Source organism: Herpailurus yagouaroundi, unplaced genomic scaffold (genome assembly GCF_014898765.1).
Source record: "Herpailurus yagouaroundi ecotype Mexico unplaced genomic scaffold, PumYag 142, whole genome shotgun sequence".
In the NCBI taxonomy this organism is placed as follows: domain Eukaryota; kingdom Metazoa; phylum Chordata; class Mammalia; order Carnivora; family Felidae; genus Herpailurus; species Herpailurus yagouaroundi.
The window spans coordinates 63,084,231-63,103,253 of NW_024412397.1; the positions used below are offsets into that span (position 1 = coordinate 63,084,231).

Below are 19,023 nucleotides of genomic sequence, written 5' to 3' on the forward strand. Positions count from 1 at the left end.
GTGTGTGTGTGTGTGTGTGTGTGTGTGTGTGTGTGTGTGTGTGTGTGTTGGGGGCAGTGGTTAGTAATCCCTAAGATTTCTGATTTGAGCAACAGGAGAATGGAGTTGTAATTTTCTCTCTGGGGAAGCCTCAGAGCAGGCCTTCTTGAGGGGGCTGCAATGAGATGGAATCAAGATTCAGATTTAGGTGCCTTTAAGATATGTAAGTGAAAACTACTAGACAGTAGGTAGTTGCGTATCTGAGGTTCAGGGGAGAGGCCCGGCTGGAGATACAAATTTCATATTGTATTTAAAACTTTGAAACTGAGGGCAATCACCCAGAGAGGTTGGGTAGGTGGAAGATATCTAGGAGCAAGCCCTGGAGACTTCACCATGTGGAAGTCCGGGAGATAAGGAGGAATCAGCCAAGGAGAAGGAAAAGCAGCAGCTGGTTAGGTTGGAGAGCCCAGACAGCTGTGTCTTGGAAGCCAGTGAAGAAAGTATTTCTATGAGGAAGGAGTACAATCCCATATTGGTAGGTCAAAGAAGACGGGACTGAAAATTGACCATGGGATTATTGGAGCTCGGTGGTAATGTTGACAAGTGTTTTGATGGGGTGAGCCAGTTTGCAGTGGGTTTAGGAAATGGCAAGGGTGAAATCGGATGCCAGTAATGATTCCTTTTGGAGGAGTATGTGGTAAAGGGAGTGCAGATGCAAGTGGTGGCAGCTGCAGGGGGACGATCAGGTATGAGGTAGGGGAAAGCTTTTTTAAAAGATGGAGAACTAACAACATGCTGGTGGGAACTGACAGAGAATATTTGATGATGTTTAGGAGGAGCTTTTTTAAAACATGGGGATCTAACAGCATGCTGGTGGGAATCAACAGAATATTTGATGATGTTTAGGAGGCGGGCCAGTTGCTGGAGTGGTTGTCACTGCATTGGTGATAGGGGTGGGATCAAGTGCAGGTGGTGGAGAGGTGAGCTTCCAACAGGAGCATGGATATTTCACAGATAAATTTTATACCTCTCTAATGAGTTATGAATGTTTTCTACTTTATAGAGTAGTTAAGTTAGCCCATATCACCTAAAAGCTGTACTTTAATGTGTTTGTCATTGGCCCCAACACAGTCCATCATTATCTTCTATCTCACCAGTTGTGGTAGCTCTTTGAATATCCTTCCAGGCATTAAGCCCTCTGCCTTCCTCTGCCATAGGCTGCCAGGATCAGTCCTTCCCTGGGCTGCAGAATACATACCATACTTCCTAATACACCATTTAAGGCTTTCAGAGTCTGACTCCATGGTTTCATTCACCATGTTCTTTTGTACACCCATTTCCAAAACACATTGGAGCACTTGGCTATTGCCAACATACACTTAGAGTGGAATTTGGAGTCAGACCTGGGTTTGAATTTTACTAATTGTGCAACCTTGGGTAAATTTAGCTAATTTAGACTCATTGTGCTTTCTTCATTCATAAAATGGGATAAATGAGTTAAGGTAGTAGGTATGCAATAAATCTTAATTCTCTTTACCCATTGCTATTGTTTGTCATCTTTAAAAGCCCCCTCATCTCATACTTTGCCTATAAAAGTTCTGCTAATTCTTCAAGGTATAGGACTAGTACTCTCGTTTATTGAGGCTTTCCTGATTTAATTTTTTACTGAATTCCTACACCCCTTACATGATAAATACTCTGAACCATTTTTGAGATTAAATCTCCTGAGTACTGTGATCAGGGTCAAGTAGAACCAGTTGCCAATGTTGGTTGAAGGCTCTCAGTAGTACAGATTCTGTGCTAGTGTTTTCGAGTTAGTTCTTTGTAGACCACTTTAACCATTTTTGCCTTGTCCATGTGCGAAGTATACTTTATTTAACATATTTTTATTTGAATGGACTCCCTTTTTAAACTAACATTTGATAATAATTTCTTGATAATAATCTCTGATAATAATCTCACCCTTGATAATAATCTCTGAAATCAGGGGCTAGATTTTGCTGGTTCAATTTTTTTCTGTTCCATTTTAGAATCAATACTTAACCAGTAGACATGTAAGTACTCCTGAAATCATCTGTATATTCCTGCAGGGTGTGTCTTCTTTGCTTCTTTACTAAATAAGTGTGGCAATTGATACTCCTTGTTATAGCAAATATGAGTAAATTAAGCTGTATTATATTTTGTTACTATGTTAATTATAAAAAGATAGTTTGACATTTATAGTCTCAGCTGGGAAGTAGCAAAGTACTCTGAGAATTACTTTACCTCCAAATGCTTGCTGATCATATCTCTTTGTGGTGTTCCAAAAAAATGATTTTTTCCCTTAAGATTTATCAGTTTTCTAAGATTTATGAGACTTTTAGTCATTTCAAAAAGTTTTATAGTAGTATTTGATTTATTAAAATCTTTTATTATTGCAGTGAGATGGAAGATTTTCGAGGTATAGCTGAAGAGTCCTTTCCAAGCTTTTTAACCAATTCATTACTTGGTAATAGTGAGATTTTGGAAAATGTCACTCTTTCTTCAAATCTTGGCTTACCTGTCGCTGTTTCAACACTTGCTAGAAATAGATCCATGACTGATAACAGGTAAGAATTGTTTGAAAAGACGGTTTTTTGTTAAGGTCTTAAACGCCTGTAATACACTGATACTTCTGTAAAAATGTCTCAGCCATGCTTGAGCTTTTGCTTTATGTATACTGTATATACATAAATATATCACATGTGTTTATATCTATTATATATATTCATATATATATATAATTGTTATAAAAAATTTATTGTATGTTTCCCTAGACCATTGTGTTCATCACTAGTGGATGGGTGGATTTGGAACTGAGCACCAGGGACCTTTTGGTCTACTAATCCATTTTTCTGTTCATAGTGTTTTGGGTTTATATTAGTTCAGCCTTACTGGTAGCTGGTAATTTGAGTTGTATCTCCATATGTGCTGTGTACAGTTCATCCATCTTGTATGATGTGTAAAGTTTGCCCATACTTAAATATCTTAACTACTTCCCTTAAACGTTTGGAAAGAAGCATTATCTTTACCTTTGGAATGAAGGGGTTGAGTTAACTCTCTAAAAACTTTAAGCTTTAAGATTTCGGTGACTCTTTTGCTTAGTACAGACAGACCTCATTGTTGATGCACAGATATTCAGAGCTTTTTATATGAGATGATGATTTTGAACACCAGAGGCCCTATTTGTTTTCATCCCCCCCTCAGTTGGTTATAGTCATATAGCCCTATGTCATGGTGAATTTTAAATGTGCATAATTTAATTATTAACAAAACCTTTTGTGTGCGTGTAGGTATTCTGATATCCAGGCATCTTATTTAGCAGAAAGGAGGTTTTCAGTTCCATCAGAGTCATCTCCCAGTAGCCAGAGTGAAGCTGAATCAAGAGAGAAGTTACACCTTAGCTTCCAGGATGATGAGTAAGTTCATACCTTCATTTTGTTTTTTCCGTCCTAAAAGCAGGTCTCATCCTGTGTAAAATGAAAGTGTGACTCTGTCTCTGAGTAAGTCTAAGAATCTTTAAGAGTTTTCTTTGTATAATTTTAATCACAAACATTTTTAGTCTTTCCAAACAGCTTTTCTCATTCCAAAAGTAATATATGCTCATTAAAAAAAGTAGAAAATACAGAGAATTATAAGGAAGACAATAAGTCTATAATCTTACTAACTAGACTGTTTTCTGTGCACCTATACATATGTATATTAAATTGTTCCACACATACAGGATTAAACTGTACATACTATTTTTAACTTTTAAAAATTAATATGCTCTTGTTTCAATTATAATTAATGTATATATGTGTCCTGTTAATGGCTGCACCATGTTAGGCATTTAGATTATTGAGATTTTGCTATTACAAATTTACTGAATTTTATTTATACATTTGCACATCTAGTAGGTTATTTTATTCAGATAAATTCCTAGGATTGAAATTGCTGAGTTAATATTTAATTTAAAGACTGTTACAAATCACCACATTGCTCTTTAGAAGATTTGTACCACTTTATACTCCCACTAAAAGAAGTACATGAGAATGCCTACTTCTCTGAGCCCTCTCCAACATTTGGTGGTATTATTTTTAATCCTTGATTTTAGAAGTAAAAAAATTTGTACACATGCATAAATGCATAGAAGAAAATCTGGAAGGCTATAAACCAAAATGTAAATGGTAGTTATCTCTTGATGGTGGTATTACAGGCATTCTTAAAGTTTTCTGTGTTTGAATTCATAATGGAGTATTTATGGAATTGAACATACTTTAATGTTTATTCATTACTTATATTTTTGTTGTGAATTGCCTCTTGGTAACATTTGGATATAAGTGCTTTCTATATGTTAAAGATGTTAACTCTTTGTATAGTCATTCATTCCATGTGTATTTTTGACCAAGTGCCTACTGTGTGTCAGGTACTTCTCTAAGTACTTAGGAAATACCAGTGAACGAAACTGACATTAAACAAAAAGACATTAAAATATACAGTTTTATAGTATATTTGAAGGGAAAAGTGCTAGAAAAAAGTAGAACATGATAAGGAGTGTAATTGGGTAGGCTGAAGGGAGTGATCAGTGGCGGTCTCATTGAGGAGGTGTAAGATATGAGCAGAGACTTGAAGGGGGTAATTGGTCATGTAGACATCAGGAGGAAGAGGATTTCAGGTGGAGGCTGCGTCAGTGTAAAGGCCCTAAGCTAGGAGCATACCTAGGTTCAGTCAGCAGGAAGGAAGCAGCTGTGGGGTGAGCAAGGGTTTTGAGAGAGATGGAAACCTTTAGAGGGTTTTGTTTTAAAAGGTTCACTCTGGCTACTGTGGGGTGAATACACTGTTTGGACCCAAGTCTGGAAGCAGGAAGACCACTTAGGAGGTTGGATTATCAAGGGGGTGAGGTAGATGAAGAGAAGAGCACCAGGGCGTCATGTCGGGGCACTTCAACGTTAAGGTGGAGAGAGGAGGAATAGACATGAAGACTAATAATTACTGGCCTGAGGTAGGAAGAAAGCAGTATCTCAGAAGTCACATAAAGAGCATATGTGAAAGAAGCGAGAGGGGTCCAATTGTGTCCAAAAAACTGAGGGCTAGGAAATGACCATTGGAATTAGCATAGGTTAGGTCGTAGGTAGCCCTGTCAGGTGGCTTCGGTGGAAGCAGGAGGAGGCACACTAGTGTCAGAGGTTAGTATTGGAGATGGTATGTTTTGCTGCAAAAGTCAGCCAAAATGCAGGGCTCTGATAGCTGGTGAGTATAGTAGGTCAAGAGAAGTTATTTCTCTTTTCTTTTTTATGGTGGGAGAAGTTATTGCAAGTTTACATGGAGATAGGAATGATCTGGAAAAGGAAAGTCTGATTATATAAAAAGAAAAGAGAATTGCCAGAGCAATGCCTTTACATAAATAAGAGTGGATGGGATCTAACATGCCATGGAGGAAATGACGAGAGAGGTAGGACTGTGGATAGTTCCTCTGTATTACAGGTGGGAAGGCAGTATGTGTGGGTACATGTGGTGGTAGGAATTTGAATGTTGTCTTTTCGGTGCTTGGGGTCTCTTAGTGCAGGAGGAGGCATGGTCATCAACATAGGGTGGAGGAGGAGGAGTAGAGAGATGTAAACAGTCACGGGAGTGTGAACAGAGAGGGAAATAGTGGGATTGTCAGACAGCATCAGGAGTCCCACCAGGGTCATGGTAATGAATTTAATGTGATTGTGGTGTTTTCCCCAACCACATTCAGCTGCAGGGATGCTGGCAAGGTGTGAGGGGAGAGTTGGGTTTAACTAGGCTTGTAGTTTGATGAAAGCAGTGAAGGATAAGGAAGTTGAGGATGTGTGATAATTGGTTATGAGATTTAGGTTGAGGAAGAGGAAAGGATAGCAGAAGGGTGAGGGAGTGTGAGATGTGGTGGTATGAATGAATTGGGGGCTTGGGTTGTGTCAGAACATTATAGAGTTGAGGTCCTAAGGCAGATGACATGAAGGGTTGTAGGACTCCAGGCCTAGAGACTTCAGCAAAGGTGATCTGGAAGTTGTACCGAGAGGACATGTTGATGGAGACACACATTCCATCTCTACACCCAGTGATTCCAAGGCTGTGGGAGAGATGACAGTTCTCATTTGCCAGTGTTTAGGGCAGGCAGTGTCCTCATAGGACATCCAGGTTTTCCCTAAAGCGTGAGGTGAAAGGGGTGTTCACAGGAGGAGTTCAGGAATAACAAGATTTGGCTGATCCAGCACTGTACCTTGAAGGTACAGTAGAAGGGTTTGTTGGGGAGGATTGGTGGGGGAGAATGTGCTTGTGGATCTTTGAATGAAGTTAGCCCCACTGAACTGATGTTGGTGATGAGACAGTGGATATGAGGAGAAGGGAGGAGAGTATCAGTAGTAGCCTCTTGATTCTTTGATGTGGGCCAGGAGATCTGGGAAGTGGTCTTGTAGATCCCTGTTAATGGAAGATAGGAGACCTGGTGAGGTGGAGTCCTAGGTACAGTGTACTGGCCTCATTCTAGACTTTCGATGGATGGAGGTGAGTGCTTTGGGGCTATTCCTTGCCTCCATTGAGTTGTCTGAAGATCTGGGTTGTTGTCTGAGAGCCAGACTTCTATGTCTGCTGTGATGGTGCTCCACAGGCTGCAGAGCTATGCATTTCACCCATGTGAAGGATGGCTTCTGTGCCTCCTTCTGGGGGAGGGTGGAATTTATGTCTTAAAAATATCCTTATTCTAACTTTGGAATTAATGAATATTTTAGCTGAGGATAAGATTTAAAGATGAAAATAACTTTTCACAATATTTTGAAGGCATAGCTACATAGTATGAGAAGCCTGATGTCATTTTGATCCTTGACCTTTGGTGTCTGAACTTTTTTCTTTCTGGAAACTCCTAGAATCCTCTTTCAGTCTGTGGTGGGTGATTTTTGTACTCATCCCCCCCCACCCCCACCAAATTCTAATTGGCATCGTCCAGAAATCTGTGTGCTTTAGTTCTAGATAATTATTACTTTGGTAATTTTCTATGTTTCTTTTTTACTGTTTGGATTGCCTGGGTTGATCTATTTCCATTATTTTTTCCTTTGTTTGTTTTTGTTTGTCTCAGTGCAAACAATGTTCTAGATAAGTTCCCAGTTTTTTTCCAACCCTTCAATTAAATAATTTGGCAGTCATAATTTTGAGAGCTCGCTTTTCTGGTCTCCCCCCCCCCCCTTAAGTTTTTTTATTTATTTTGTGAGAGAGAGAGAGCAGGAGAGGGGCAGAGAGAGATTCCCTAGCAGACCTCGTGCTGCCAGTGAAGAGTCCAACATGGGGCTTGAACCACCAAGCCATGAGATCATGACCTGAGTGGAAATCCAGAGTCAGACGCTTTGCCCGCTGACCCACCCAGGTGCCCTAGTCTTCCATTTCTTATAACTCCTTTTTGTGGATGTAATGGCTACTTGAACATTTTCTGAGAATACTAATTGGGATTTTTCAAAGTTCTATAAATTATTCCTTGTCTCTGGGGTTGTTTAGTTTGTTCATCTTTATTTTTATCTCTCAAGCTGCTCCTTCTCCTGAATCTGATTTATGGCTGCCTTCTTGATTGCTAGTATGGGCTAGTGGGTATCCAGGTCTCATTTCGGTTAGGTCTTCGTGCAAGCTAGGCAGTGCTCCTGGCTGGCTTCACTTTGGGTGAGCAGGCTGGGGAGTCTTCCGTTCATGCCAGGTGTTTAACACTGCTGTCACCACTATAGTTTCATTCTGCACAGGCGTTTCAAATGCCTTGTGTGGAGAAGTGCCATCCTAGATGTGTGGTGTCATGTTGACACTGTTGTTTTGTTTGGTTGGGGAGCAGGAGTGGAAAACTGCCCAGCACAGGCATCTGGTAGACTTTCAGTCAACCCCTCCCTCCAGACTCCCTCCTGCCCTCCTTCCTCCTGTAGTCAGGAAACATTTCTGGAGCTCTTCCTGGCAGATTTCCTTTCTGCTTCTGGGCCCTTTTGTTCTTGTTCTGGGCCACAGCTTTCTTTCTCCTGCATACCCCATCTGCTTTTCAGATTCGAGAATCTGACGTAAGCTTGGGCTAAGACTGGTGGCTCTCATTCAGATTGCTTTACTTTTATAGATGTTCTTACTGTCGTTTTCATGCACTCCTAGAAGTTACTCTTGCCACTTTTACTTGAAACTTATTTGACTTAATTTGAAGAATTTTAATGGGCAAGCGATAGCCCATTAGTTTTGAGGAAGTAGATTTGGGGGGAGGTGGTTAACTGGCTCTGTTATAAAGTTCTAACGGTCACACTACAGTTGACCCTTGAACTGCATGGGTCTACTTATATGCAGATTATTTTTTATAAATATAGTACTATACGTGTATTTTCTCTTCCTTATAATTTTCTAAATAACATTTTTTTCTCTAGGTTTATTATAAGAATACAATATATAATACATATACAAAGTATGTGTTAATTGTGTATGTTTTTTCTACATCAACAGTAGTAAGTAGTTAAGTTTTGGGGGAGGCAAAAGTTAGACACAGATTTTCAACTGTGCAGGAAGTTGGTGCCCCTAACCCTTATCTTGTTTAAGGGCCAAGTGTGTATGCTCTTCTTAGAGTGGGGGCCTTTAAAATATGAAATGAACCTGAATGTCATGACTTCTTTTTTATTTATTTCATGTAACCAACTTGCCTTCCCTACCACCTTCTATTTTTTATTTTTTTTTTTAATTCTTGGGAAAATGAGAGCGTGAGCGAGGGAGGGGAAGAGAGAGAGGGGGACAGAAGATCTGAAGTGGGCTCTATGCTGACAGCAGAGAGCCTGATGTGGGGCTTGAACTCACCAACTGTGAGATCATGACCTGAGCCGAGGTCAGATGCTTAACTGACTGAGCCTCCCAGGTGCCCCCACCTTTTTTTATTTTTAAAAAGTCACATAGAGATCTTTATTGTCTTTTTTCTCTTTCATATGCTCATTTTATTTATTTGAAATATAATTGACACATAACGTTATATTAGGTGTACAATGTAATGATTAGATGTTTGTATGTGTTGTGAAACGATTACCACAATAAGTCTAGTTAATATCTATCACCTTACATAGTTACAGAAAATTTTTTTCTTGTGATGAGGACTTTTAAGATTTTCTCTCTTAACAATTCCAGATATGCAATATAGTATTATTACTGATAATCACCATACTGTATATTTCCGTGACTTATTTTATATATGGAAGTTTATACCTTTTGACTCCCTTTACGCATTTCTTCTACCCCCAGTCCCCACCTCTGGGATACATTAATCTGTTCTCTGTATCTATGAGCTTAGTTTTCTGTTTTCATTTTTATTTTCTGCATATAAATGAGATTATGTGGTATTTGTCTTTCTCTGTCTTAATAACCATAACACCGTTAAAGTCCATCCATCCATGTTGTTACAAATGGCAAGATTTCCTTTTTTATGGCTGAACAATATTCCATTATGTATATATTATCACTTTTTCTTTATTCACCCATGTGTTGATGTACACTTAGGTTGTTTCCATCTTGGCTGTTGTATATAATGCTGCATTGAACATGGGGATGCCATATATCTTTTTGAGTTAGTGTTTTAGTTTTCTTTGGATAAATACCCTGCAGTGGGATTGCTGAATCATACGGTAGATCTATTTGTAATTTTTGAAGAACCTCTGTACTGTTTTCCATAGTGGGTGCACCAACTTACATTCCCAGTTTACATTCCTACTAGCACTGTACATCTGCACCAATGCCTGTTATTTCTTGTTTTTTTTTTTTTTTTTTTTTAAATAATAGTTACTATAACAAGTGTTAGGTGATATCTCATTGTGGTTCTGATTCGCATTTCCCTAATGATTAGTTGATGTTAAACATCTTTTCATGTACCTGTTGGTCATCTGTGTGTCTTCTTTGGAAAATACTTTTTCAGATATGACCATTTTTTAATTGTATTGTTTGGGTTTTTGTTTTTAGTGTTTTGTGTTTTGTGGGTTTTTTTCTGTTGTTTGTTTTTTGTTACTGAGTTGTATGAGTTCTTTATACATTTTGGATATTAACCACTTCTCAGATATGATTTGCAGATATTTTCTTCCATTCAGTAGATTGCCTTTTCATTCTGTTGGATTCCTTTGCTCTGCACCCCCAACTCTTTTTCTCTCTTCTATATCTTACAACTTTGTATCCATTTATAGTCTTTTCACCTACCCCTACCCTCTCTTTTACTCAGCTCCTGTTTGGGGTAAAACTTTCCTTTATCTATTTATGAATGCACTTTTGGATTAAACTAATGGTAATGGCTTTCTCAATAAAGCCTCAATAAAGAGATGGAAAACCTGGGAGGTGAATTAGAGTTGGGAGTTGCCTCAGGCACAGGGGGTTAGCACTTGGAATAGAGAAGGACTATCTTCATTTCATCCATCCTGGCCAGATTATAGCCTGACCCTAAGATATCAGTTTGTCAGATGATGAATTTATTGCATTTAGAGGCCTTTTTCTAAAAAGTTCATTGCTACCCCTCCTCTTGCTGGTGGAAGGCTGTGGTGAATTGCATCGGACCCAAGAAGTTTTGTAGGAGATTGGGAGGAAAAAATTGCCTTTAAGGAAAAATACTGTCATCCATATATAAAACAATAGAAATACAAAGATGGGGACAAGGCCAGTAGCAGGGGCTAAAAGTAATGTAAAGCATTTAGTAATTCAGAGAATCAGCTTTTTGGCAAATATATCAGTATTGTTTAAGTCTGTCTTGTTTTTAGAAAGTTGAGTTTTTCTCTAGATGTGATAGATTCAGAGATATTTGAGAAAGAAAACACCCCCATTTTATAACGTGCAAGGCAGAATAGCAATAAGATGCTATATTTGATTTTGGTAGATTGTGTATCTCTGGACCCCAAATGGTGGTGCAGTCCCCAGGGCACCTACAGTGGAACCAGTAATAGTTTCTGGCTGGTCCTAGAAATTTTTCTTTTCACTGTATCCATTTTTTCTTTTTGGGAGATTAAATACATAACTGATTAATGACTATTTTATTGATTTACCCAAGATAACTAACATTTCATCATCATTCTGTTCCCTAATGAAAAAGTTGTATCTCTAAGAAAAAGAACCATATACAAAGTCAGCATTTGTCAGATGCTGTTCTTGAAGAGTCTGATTTGCAAAGAAATATAGCAAGAACAGAAGAGGAGCAAGCTAAAACTGCAGAATCCTTTCAGAGCCAAAATCATTTTGATAGGATTTCACCACTGGAACAAGTGCAAGGTACTGAACATTTAGAAATTACTTCTTAACGTATGTATTTCAATTTCCTTTCTCATTTGTCTTTGGTATTTATCTTAAGCTGTGATACGGAACTGAAAACACTTATGGCTTGGCGTTTACCTATTAATATTTTTATAGGAAAAGGTCTTTTAATCTCTTAATTATTGTTGCTGATTAAGCTGAAAACTCCTTTCCTTAGGAAATCATGCTGTCAGATGGTTGCAGCACCCTTTGTGCAAGACACACTTTTCACATTTCCTGCTCCAATTAATTAAAAAAAATTTTTTTTAACATTTATTTATTATTGAGAGACAGAGAGAGACAGACTGTGAACAGGGGAGGGGCAGAGAGAGAGGAACACAGAATCTGAAGCAGGCTCTAGGCTCTGAGCTGTCAGCACAGAGCCCGACGTGGGGCTCGAACTCACAAACCGCGAGATCATGACCTGAGCCAAAGTTGGACGCTTAACCGACTGAGCTACCCAGGCGCCCCTGCTCCAATTAATTTATATTTTTATCAGTAGTCATTTTTGTTCCTAAACTTATTTTTATATACATTGGTGAATTATAAATTCTAAAAGATTATTATTTCTTTTTTTAAAAAAATTTTTTTAATGTTTTTATTTATTTTTGAGACAGAGAGAAGCAGAGCATGAGCAGGGAAGGGGCAGAGAGAGAGGGAGACACAGAATCTGAAGCAGGGTCCAAGCTCTGCGCTGTCAGCACAGAGCCCGATGCGGGCCTCGGACTCACGGACTGTGTGATCATGACCTGAGCCGAAGCCGGACGCTTAACCGACTAAGCCACCCAGGCGCCCCGAAAAGATTATTATTTCTAAGAAAACCAAGTTTAACACTTTGGAGTCATTTGAACAATTGTTTTCAAATTGAATCTGGGGAAGAAACTACAAAAATGTGGGGAAGATTGTAAAATAAATAACTTACAGACTGCTGCTTTCAGATTGCTTTTAAGTACTCTTTGTTCTCTTTCATCAGAGAAATTAAAGCTAGATATTTTAAACCATGTATTGTAGGCTTATGTAGTTAAGATAGCATGTAACTCCAAATGGTTCAGTACTTCAAAGGCCTTGCTTGAGCCTATATTTTACAATTGATGAATGAATGCACATTTTTATGTTTGTGTTAAGTTCTTTTTTTTTAATGTTTATTTTGTTATTTTTGAGAGGGTAGGGAAGAGGGGCAAAGAGAGGAAGACAGAGGATCCAAAGTGGGCTCTATGCTGGCATCAGAGAGCCTGGTACAGGGCTTGAACTCATGAACCATGAGATCATGACCTGAGTCGAAGTCAGATGTTTAACCAGTTGAGCCTCCCAGATGCCCCTGTTTATGTTAAAAATCTTGAGATGTTTGTATTTCCCTTGATGAAAAGTGTCAAATATTTATGAATGTAGTGAGAATGATATTAACTCCTCATACTCACAAGCAATAAAAGAGAAAATTAATAAATTGGACTTCATTGAAATTGAAACCTTTTGTGTCTCAAAAGACTTATTAAAAAGGCAACACAAGGATAGAAGACAATGTTTGCAAATCATATATATGATAAGGGATATATAAATAAGTCTTACAACTCAATAAAAAAAAAAAACCCATACTGTAAAATGGGCAAAGGATTTCAATAGACATTTGTCTAAAGAAGTTGTGCAAATGGCCAATAAACAAATGAAAAGATGCATAACATCTTAGTCATCAGGTAAATGCAAATCAAAACCACAAGATAATCACTATGCACCTACTAGAATAGCTATAATCAAAAAGTTGGAAACAGCAAGTGTTGGTGAGGATATGGAGAAATCGGAACTCTCCTCCTTTGCTGGTAGGTATGTAAAATGGTGCAGTTGCTGTGAAAGTAGTTTGACAGTTCTTTAAAACATTAAACATAGCACTACCATATAAGCCAGCAGTTCCAGTCCTAGGTGTATACCTGAGAGAAATGAAAACATGTCCACGCAAAAGCTTGTACATGAATGTTCATAGCAGCATTAATGACAGTAGCCAAAAAGTAGAAACAACTCAAGTCTCCATCAACTGCTGAATGGATAGACAAAATGTAGTGTGTCCATATAGTGAAGGGTTATTGAGCCATAAAAAGCAGTGAAGTATTGATATGTACTGTAACATGGATGAACTTTGAAAACATTAGGCTAAGTGAAGGAAGACAGATACAAAAGGCCACATGTTATAAGAGATTCTGTTCATCCACAGGTACATCTGTAGATACCAAATAGACAAATAGATAGAGACAGAAAGTTGATTAGTGGTTGCCAGGGCCAGGGAAGGGGAGAATGGGGAGTGAGTGCTACTGGTACAGTATTTGTTTCTGGAATGGTAAAAATATTATGCCATTAGAGAGTGCTAATGGTTGCACAGCCTTGTGAATATACTAAAAACTGCTGAATTGTACACTTTAGAAAGGTGATTTCATGGTATGCAAATTTTATTTCTGTTAAAAAAATCTCCTATACTTATCCCACAATCTAGTATAAGATTTATTCATACTTGCTTTATTTCTTCTGTTTTTTTTATTACCTTTTTTCCTGATATTTTAACATTCCAAATGTCATTTTTTTCCTACATATTTTAGTGTGCATCTCTCAAAATACAGATACTTTCTTATATAACCACAATGCTATTAACACTGCTAACAGACTTGACAGTTCTTTTATTACATAGTACTCTAGTCTATATTCATTTGCTAATTATCCAGGTTGGTTTGCTTGAATTGGTGTCCAAGGAAGATTACCTTATGTTGTGGTATATTTGTTGTTGTGCCTCTTTAGTCAGTGCCTGTTGACTAGGTCAGTCACCCTGTAGATTTTCCATATGCTTAGTCATGCTGTCATTTTTCTTGTTTCTCTGTTCCTGTATCCTCTGTAAAGCAAAAGTTTGCTTAAAAGGCTTGATTAGATTCATGCTTAAGTTTTTTTTTTGGCATATGTATAATTTTTTATACTTCCCCACCCTGACAGTGTTTTAATTTAACTGATCAAATGATAAGTTCCTATACCATCATTTAAAAGTGCTCTATTCTCCTTAAAGGGAAAAAATGTTTAGTTCATTAATTTGCTATGTTTAGGAATTGTTGGGTATTTAGTTGATAAAATAATTTGGTCTCAGTTATTTTTGTTTTCTCCAACAGACTCGCCTATTGATTTTTGTTTACAATCATGGACGAATAATAAGGAGAACAAGGTAATCGTTTACATGTTATCAATTTTTGGAGTGTTACTGGGAGAGTAAAAGTTCCTATCTCACATGTGTAAGTGCTAAATAGTAGTGATGTTAGAGGTCTCTTACTTGTAAGTAGTAGAAAGCCATGTTACTCCTTCAAGTAACTAGGAACTGAGTAGTGCTGGTCCAGAGCCTCATGTGTTATCAGGATTTCACCTCTGCTCTACTTCACTCCTTGCTGGCTCTCTCTGCAGTGATGGCTCTGGTAAGGTAAGGGTTTCTCTCTCTCTCTCTCTCTCTTTCTCTCTCTCTCTCTCTCTCAAGTTTATTCATTTAAATTTTGTTTTATTTTTGAGGCAGGAGGGTGGGAGGGACGGACAGAGAGAGGGGGACAGAGGATCCGAAGCGGGTTCCACACTGCCAGCAGTGAGTCCAATGTGGGGCTCAAACTCACGAAGCATGAGATTATGACCTGAGCTGAAGTTGGACAGTTAACCAACTGAGCCACCCAGGCACCCCTCACTTTTTTTTAAATGAGCAAGAGCACAGGAGGGGCAGAGAGAGACAGGGACAGAGGATCCAAAGTGGGCTCTGCACTGATAGCAGCAAGTCTAGTGCGGGGCTCAAACTCAGGAACCACGAGATCATGACCTGAGCTGAAGTTGGATGCTCAACCAACTGAGCCACACAGGCGCCCCAAGTTTATTTTTGAGAGACACAGAGAGAGAGAGAGAGAGAGAGAGAGAGAGAGAGAGCAAGCGTGCACATGCACAAGCAGGGGAGAGACAGAGAGAGGGAGAGAGAATCCCAAGCAGGCTCTGCACTGTCAGCACGGAGCCCAATGTAGGGCTCAAACTCATGAACTATGAGATCTTGACTTGAGCCGAAATCAAGAGTTGGACGCTTAGGATCTGTAACCGACTGAGCCACCCAGATTCCACCCCCCACCCCCCTGCTTCATTCTTAACATTTATGATCAAAAAAGAAGACCATGATCTTTCTTTAAGGATGAATTAAAAAAGAAAAAGACGACAGTTCTAATGAGATCACTTGGGTCATGTGTTCTCCTTTTTGTAAATCACTGTGCCGAGGGGTTAAATTGGAATAAAACACTCTGTTGAGCCTGGACTTATGTCCACTTCTGTGTGTGTGTGTGTATGTGTGTATGTACATATGCCTCAGTGTCTATATATATGCACAGAGTGGAGTGTGGCTGACTACCCCACCAGGTCCATGTGATGTAGAAAGAGATGCGCTCCTCAAAGGAAGGGGCACTAAGCAGAGAAACAGTTCCAAGTCCAACATAAATGGTTAGCAGGGATTTTGGGTTTGGAGTCTCATATTTATGAGTTTTTTTTTTTTAATATATAATATAAACAAAAAGTTCTAAAGAGTTATTTCTCTGTGCTATGTACGGGTTGGCAATCTGTGGCTTATTGTCCAAATCCAATCTGCCTGTTTCTGTAGTTTGTTGGAACACAGCCATGCCCATTTGTTTCTGTATTATTTAGGGCTGCTTTGTGCTACAACAGCTGAGTTGAGAAGTTGTGATAGAGACTGTAAGGCTGATAAAACCCGAAATACTTTGCTAGCTGACTCTTTACAGAAAATGTTTGTCAACCCCTGTTCTATATATTTGCTCCTTATGTATAAATAACTACTAATAACTTTCAAATTTGAGAGATGCTTTTTTGAGGAAGTTCAGGTGTAGTCAAATTGAAATTAAGTCAGAAAGCATGATTTCCTGAACATTTAGAAGACATGGTTTCTAAAGGGAGAGACCATAACTTTTCTTTTCTTTCTTTCTTTTTTTTTAATGTTTCTTTCTTTATTTTTTGAGAGAGAGAGATCGAGAGACACAGAATCTGAAGTAGGCTCCAGGCTCTGGGCTGTCTCAGCACAGAGCCCGACATGGGGCTTGAACTCATGAACTGTGAGATCATGACCTGAGCCAAAATTGGACACTTAACTGACTGAGCCACTCAGGTGCCCCTATAACTTTTCTTTATGATAGGAAATTTATTATTTTTAGGATTGTTGAAGAATTGACTTCCTAAAAGTATTAGAAATCATTGATGGTAAGAGAGGGACCATAAAACTGGAAAGCAGCAAAACAAGTATAGAAATATAAGATACTTGCTAAAAAGGAGATGATGAAGTGAGAGCAGGAGGAAAATAAATATATTAGAAAATGTAGACCAGAGGGAACTACTAATACATTTGATTTGTGTGTGTGGGGGAGGGAGTGGTGAGAATAAGCTCCTTTTTATTTTTAATTGAAGTGTGGTTGATATACAGTGTTATATTAGTTTCACGTATACAGTGTAGCAGTTCAATAATTCTGTGCTTATAAATGCTCCCCACCAGAAGTGTAGTTATCCTCTGTCACCATCCAAAGTTATAACAATATTATTGACTGTATTCTCTATGTGGTACTCGTCATCTCTGTGACTTACTTGTTTTATAACTGGAAGTTTGGACTACTTACTCAACTGTTTCACTCATCCTTCTACTCTCTCCCCTCCAGGAACCACCAGTTTGTTCCTGTGTTTGAGTCTGTTTTTTGTTTGTTCATTTGTGTTTTTTTTAGATTCCACATCTTTAGATTTTTTTTTTTTTTAATTTTTTTTTTCAACGTTTATTTATTTTTGGGACAGAGAGAGACAGAGCACAAACGGGGGAGGGGCAGAGAGAGAGGGAGACACAGAATCGGAAACAGGCTCCAGGCTCTGAGCCATCAGCCCAGAGCCCGACGCGGGGCTCAAACTCACGGACCGCGAGATCATGACCTGGCTGAAGTCGGACGCTTAACCGACTGCGCCACCCAGGCGCCCCCACATCTTTAGATTTTTATGAGCATAATTCAGCACTGTTCTCTGCAAGTATGCAATTGCACAGAGAGGCCAAGTTTTTGTCTTAAAAATTGCTATGCATTTTGCAATCTAATTTTAAAGATGGTATTGTCTGATACATATTTAATATGATTGTGAAATAAAATTGATACTTAGAAGGCAACATCAACTTTTATTCTGGACTTTGAATGCCCTTAGCAAACTGCTGTGTGCCCTTAGGGTTATGTGGTTCTTGGGTTGAGGAAAAGAAAAATCTGTGGTTCCAATGTAAGCTGTGGAATCCAAAGCAAGCCTTGTGTTCAAATTCATCTGGGTATTTGTATACTGACTAGAATATTAGGTCCTCGAGCATCGTTCACACAATTTAAGACGTTAAATTTTAACAGTGTCTCATTGGGTGGGCCAGGGAAGGAAGGTGGCATGGGGGCAGGAAGAAAGTTATTGATTCATAATAAAACAGCTAGCCCTTATTACCTAAATGGTGAATTACACAGAGTGAGCACATTGGCGGTCTTTTTTGTAACCTTGTGCTGTGGTCTTCAAAGAAATGAGTTTGCTTCTCTTACTTGCATTTTATTTCTTACAGATTGTTGTTCCTCATGCTGGAAAGAAATTTGAAGACAAGAATCCAAGCAATGACTTAAGCCACACTAGTTTATTAGAAAATGAGAAACTTATGTCACTGACAAGCTTGGACGATTCTTCTGGTACTGTAAAGTAACTTGTGTTTTCCTAGTCCTTACCTTGCTGCTCCATGTCTTTCTGCTTCTTTGTTTCAGTAATCATTGCCAGCTTTTTGTTTCTTTGCCGCCTTCTTTATCTCCTCCATACCTATACTCAAATGGTCACTTCTGTTGAGTGATGGGATTTTTCAAAACTTATTTATTATGAATCCTGGTATGATTTACCTCATTCCTCAGTTTACTATCATCAGAGACCAGAGTATAAGGCACTATGTTAAGAAACTGGTGGAACAATGAAATATTTAGCCTCTGCTCTCTGAAAGTTTTGCCAAGTGAGAACAGAGATGCACAGCCAACCTTCTGACTACATCAGATGTGTGTCAACAGTACAAATTGTACAGGAATTGTAGGAGGGTAACAAATGAGTTCTGATATTGAGGAAGGTAGCTGTGAAGCCTTATTAAAAGGGGATGTAGGTGGGCCGCCTGGGTGGCTCAGTCGGTTGAGCATCTGACTTTGGCTTAGGTCATGATCTCACAGTTCGTGAGTTTGAGCCCTGCTTTGGGCTCTGTGCTCACAGTGCTGAGCCTGGAGCCTGCTTTGGATTCTGTCTCCCTCTCTCTCTGCCGCACCCCTGTTCACACTCACTCTCTGTTCTTTGTCCCTCTCAAAAATAAATAAATATTAAAAAATTAAAAAAAAGAAAAGAAAAGGATGCAGGGCGCTTGGGTGGCTCAGTCAGTTGAACGTCTGACTTGCACAGAACCTGCATTGGATTTTCTGTCTCCCTCTCTTGCTGTCCCTTCCTTGTGCACGTGCATGCATACTCATTCTCTGTCTCAAAATAAAGAAACATTAAAAAAAATTTTTTTTTTAAAAAGGGTGATGCATTTTTCCTCTTTATTGAAAAGACCTGTGATAGGCCTAACATGGATCTGGGAAGAGAAGTATATTTCAGGAAGCTGGAATAGCTTCTTGTAAAGGCCCTAAGGTAGGGGCATTTTAGACCATGTTTGGAGACCAGCCAAACTCTTGTGATTTTGTGTGGCAGGTTTACAGCACTTGTAGG

General features: G+C 38.8%; 1 protein-coding gene across 3 annotated transcripts in view; it reads left to right on the forward strand.

The window, feature by feature from the left end:
- CEP192 (centrosomal protein 192) overlaps positions 1-19,023 on the forward strand; it is a 132,974-nt gene that overhangs the window by 4,814 nt on the left and 109,137 nt on the right. For all 3 annotated transcript variants that reach the window (XM_040479475.1, XM_040479477.1, XM_040479476.1), the window contains exons 3-7: positions 2,400-2,567; positions 3,291-3,416; positions 11,054-11,229; positions 14,388-14,440; positions 17,858-17,978. In XM_040479475.1, the coding sequence (XP_040335409.1) occupies positions 2,404-2,567; positions 3,291-3,416; positions 11,054-11,229; positions 14,388-14,440; positions 17,858-17,978 (640 nt within the window). In that variant the 5' untranslated portion in view covers positions 2,400-2,403. The remainder of the gene's footprint in view (positions 1-2,399; positions 2,568-3,290; positions 3,417-11,053; positions 11,230-14,387; positions 14,441-17,857; positions 17,979-19,023) is intronic.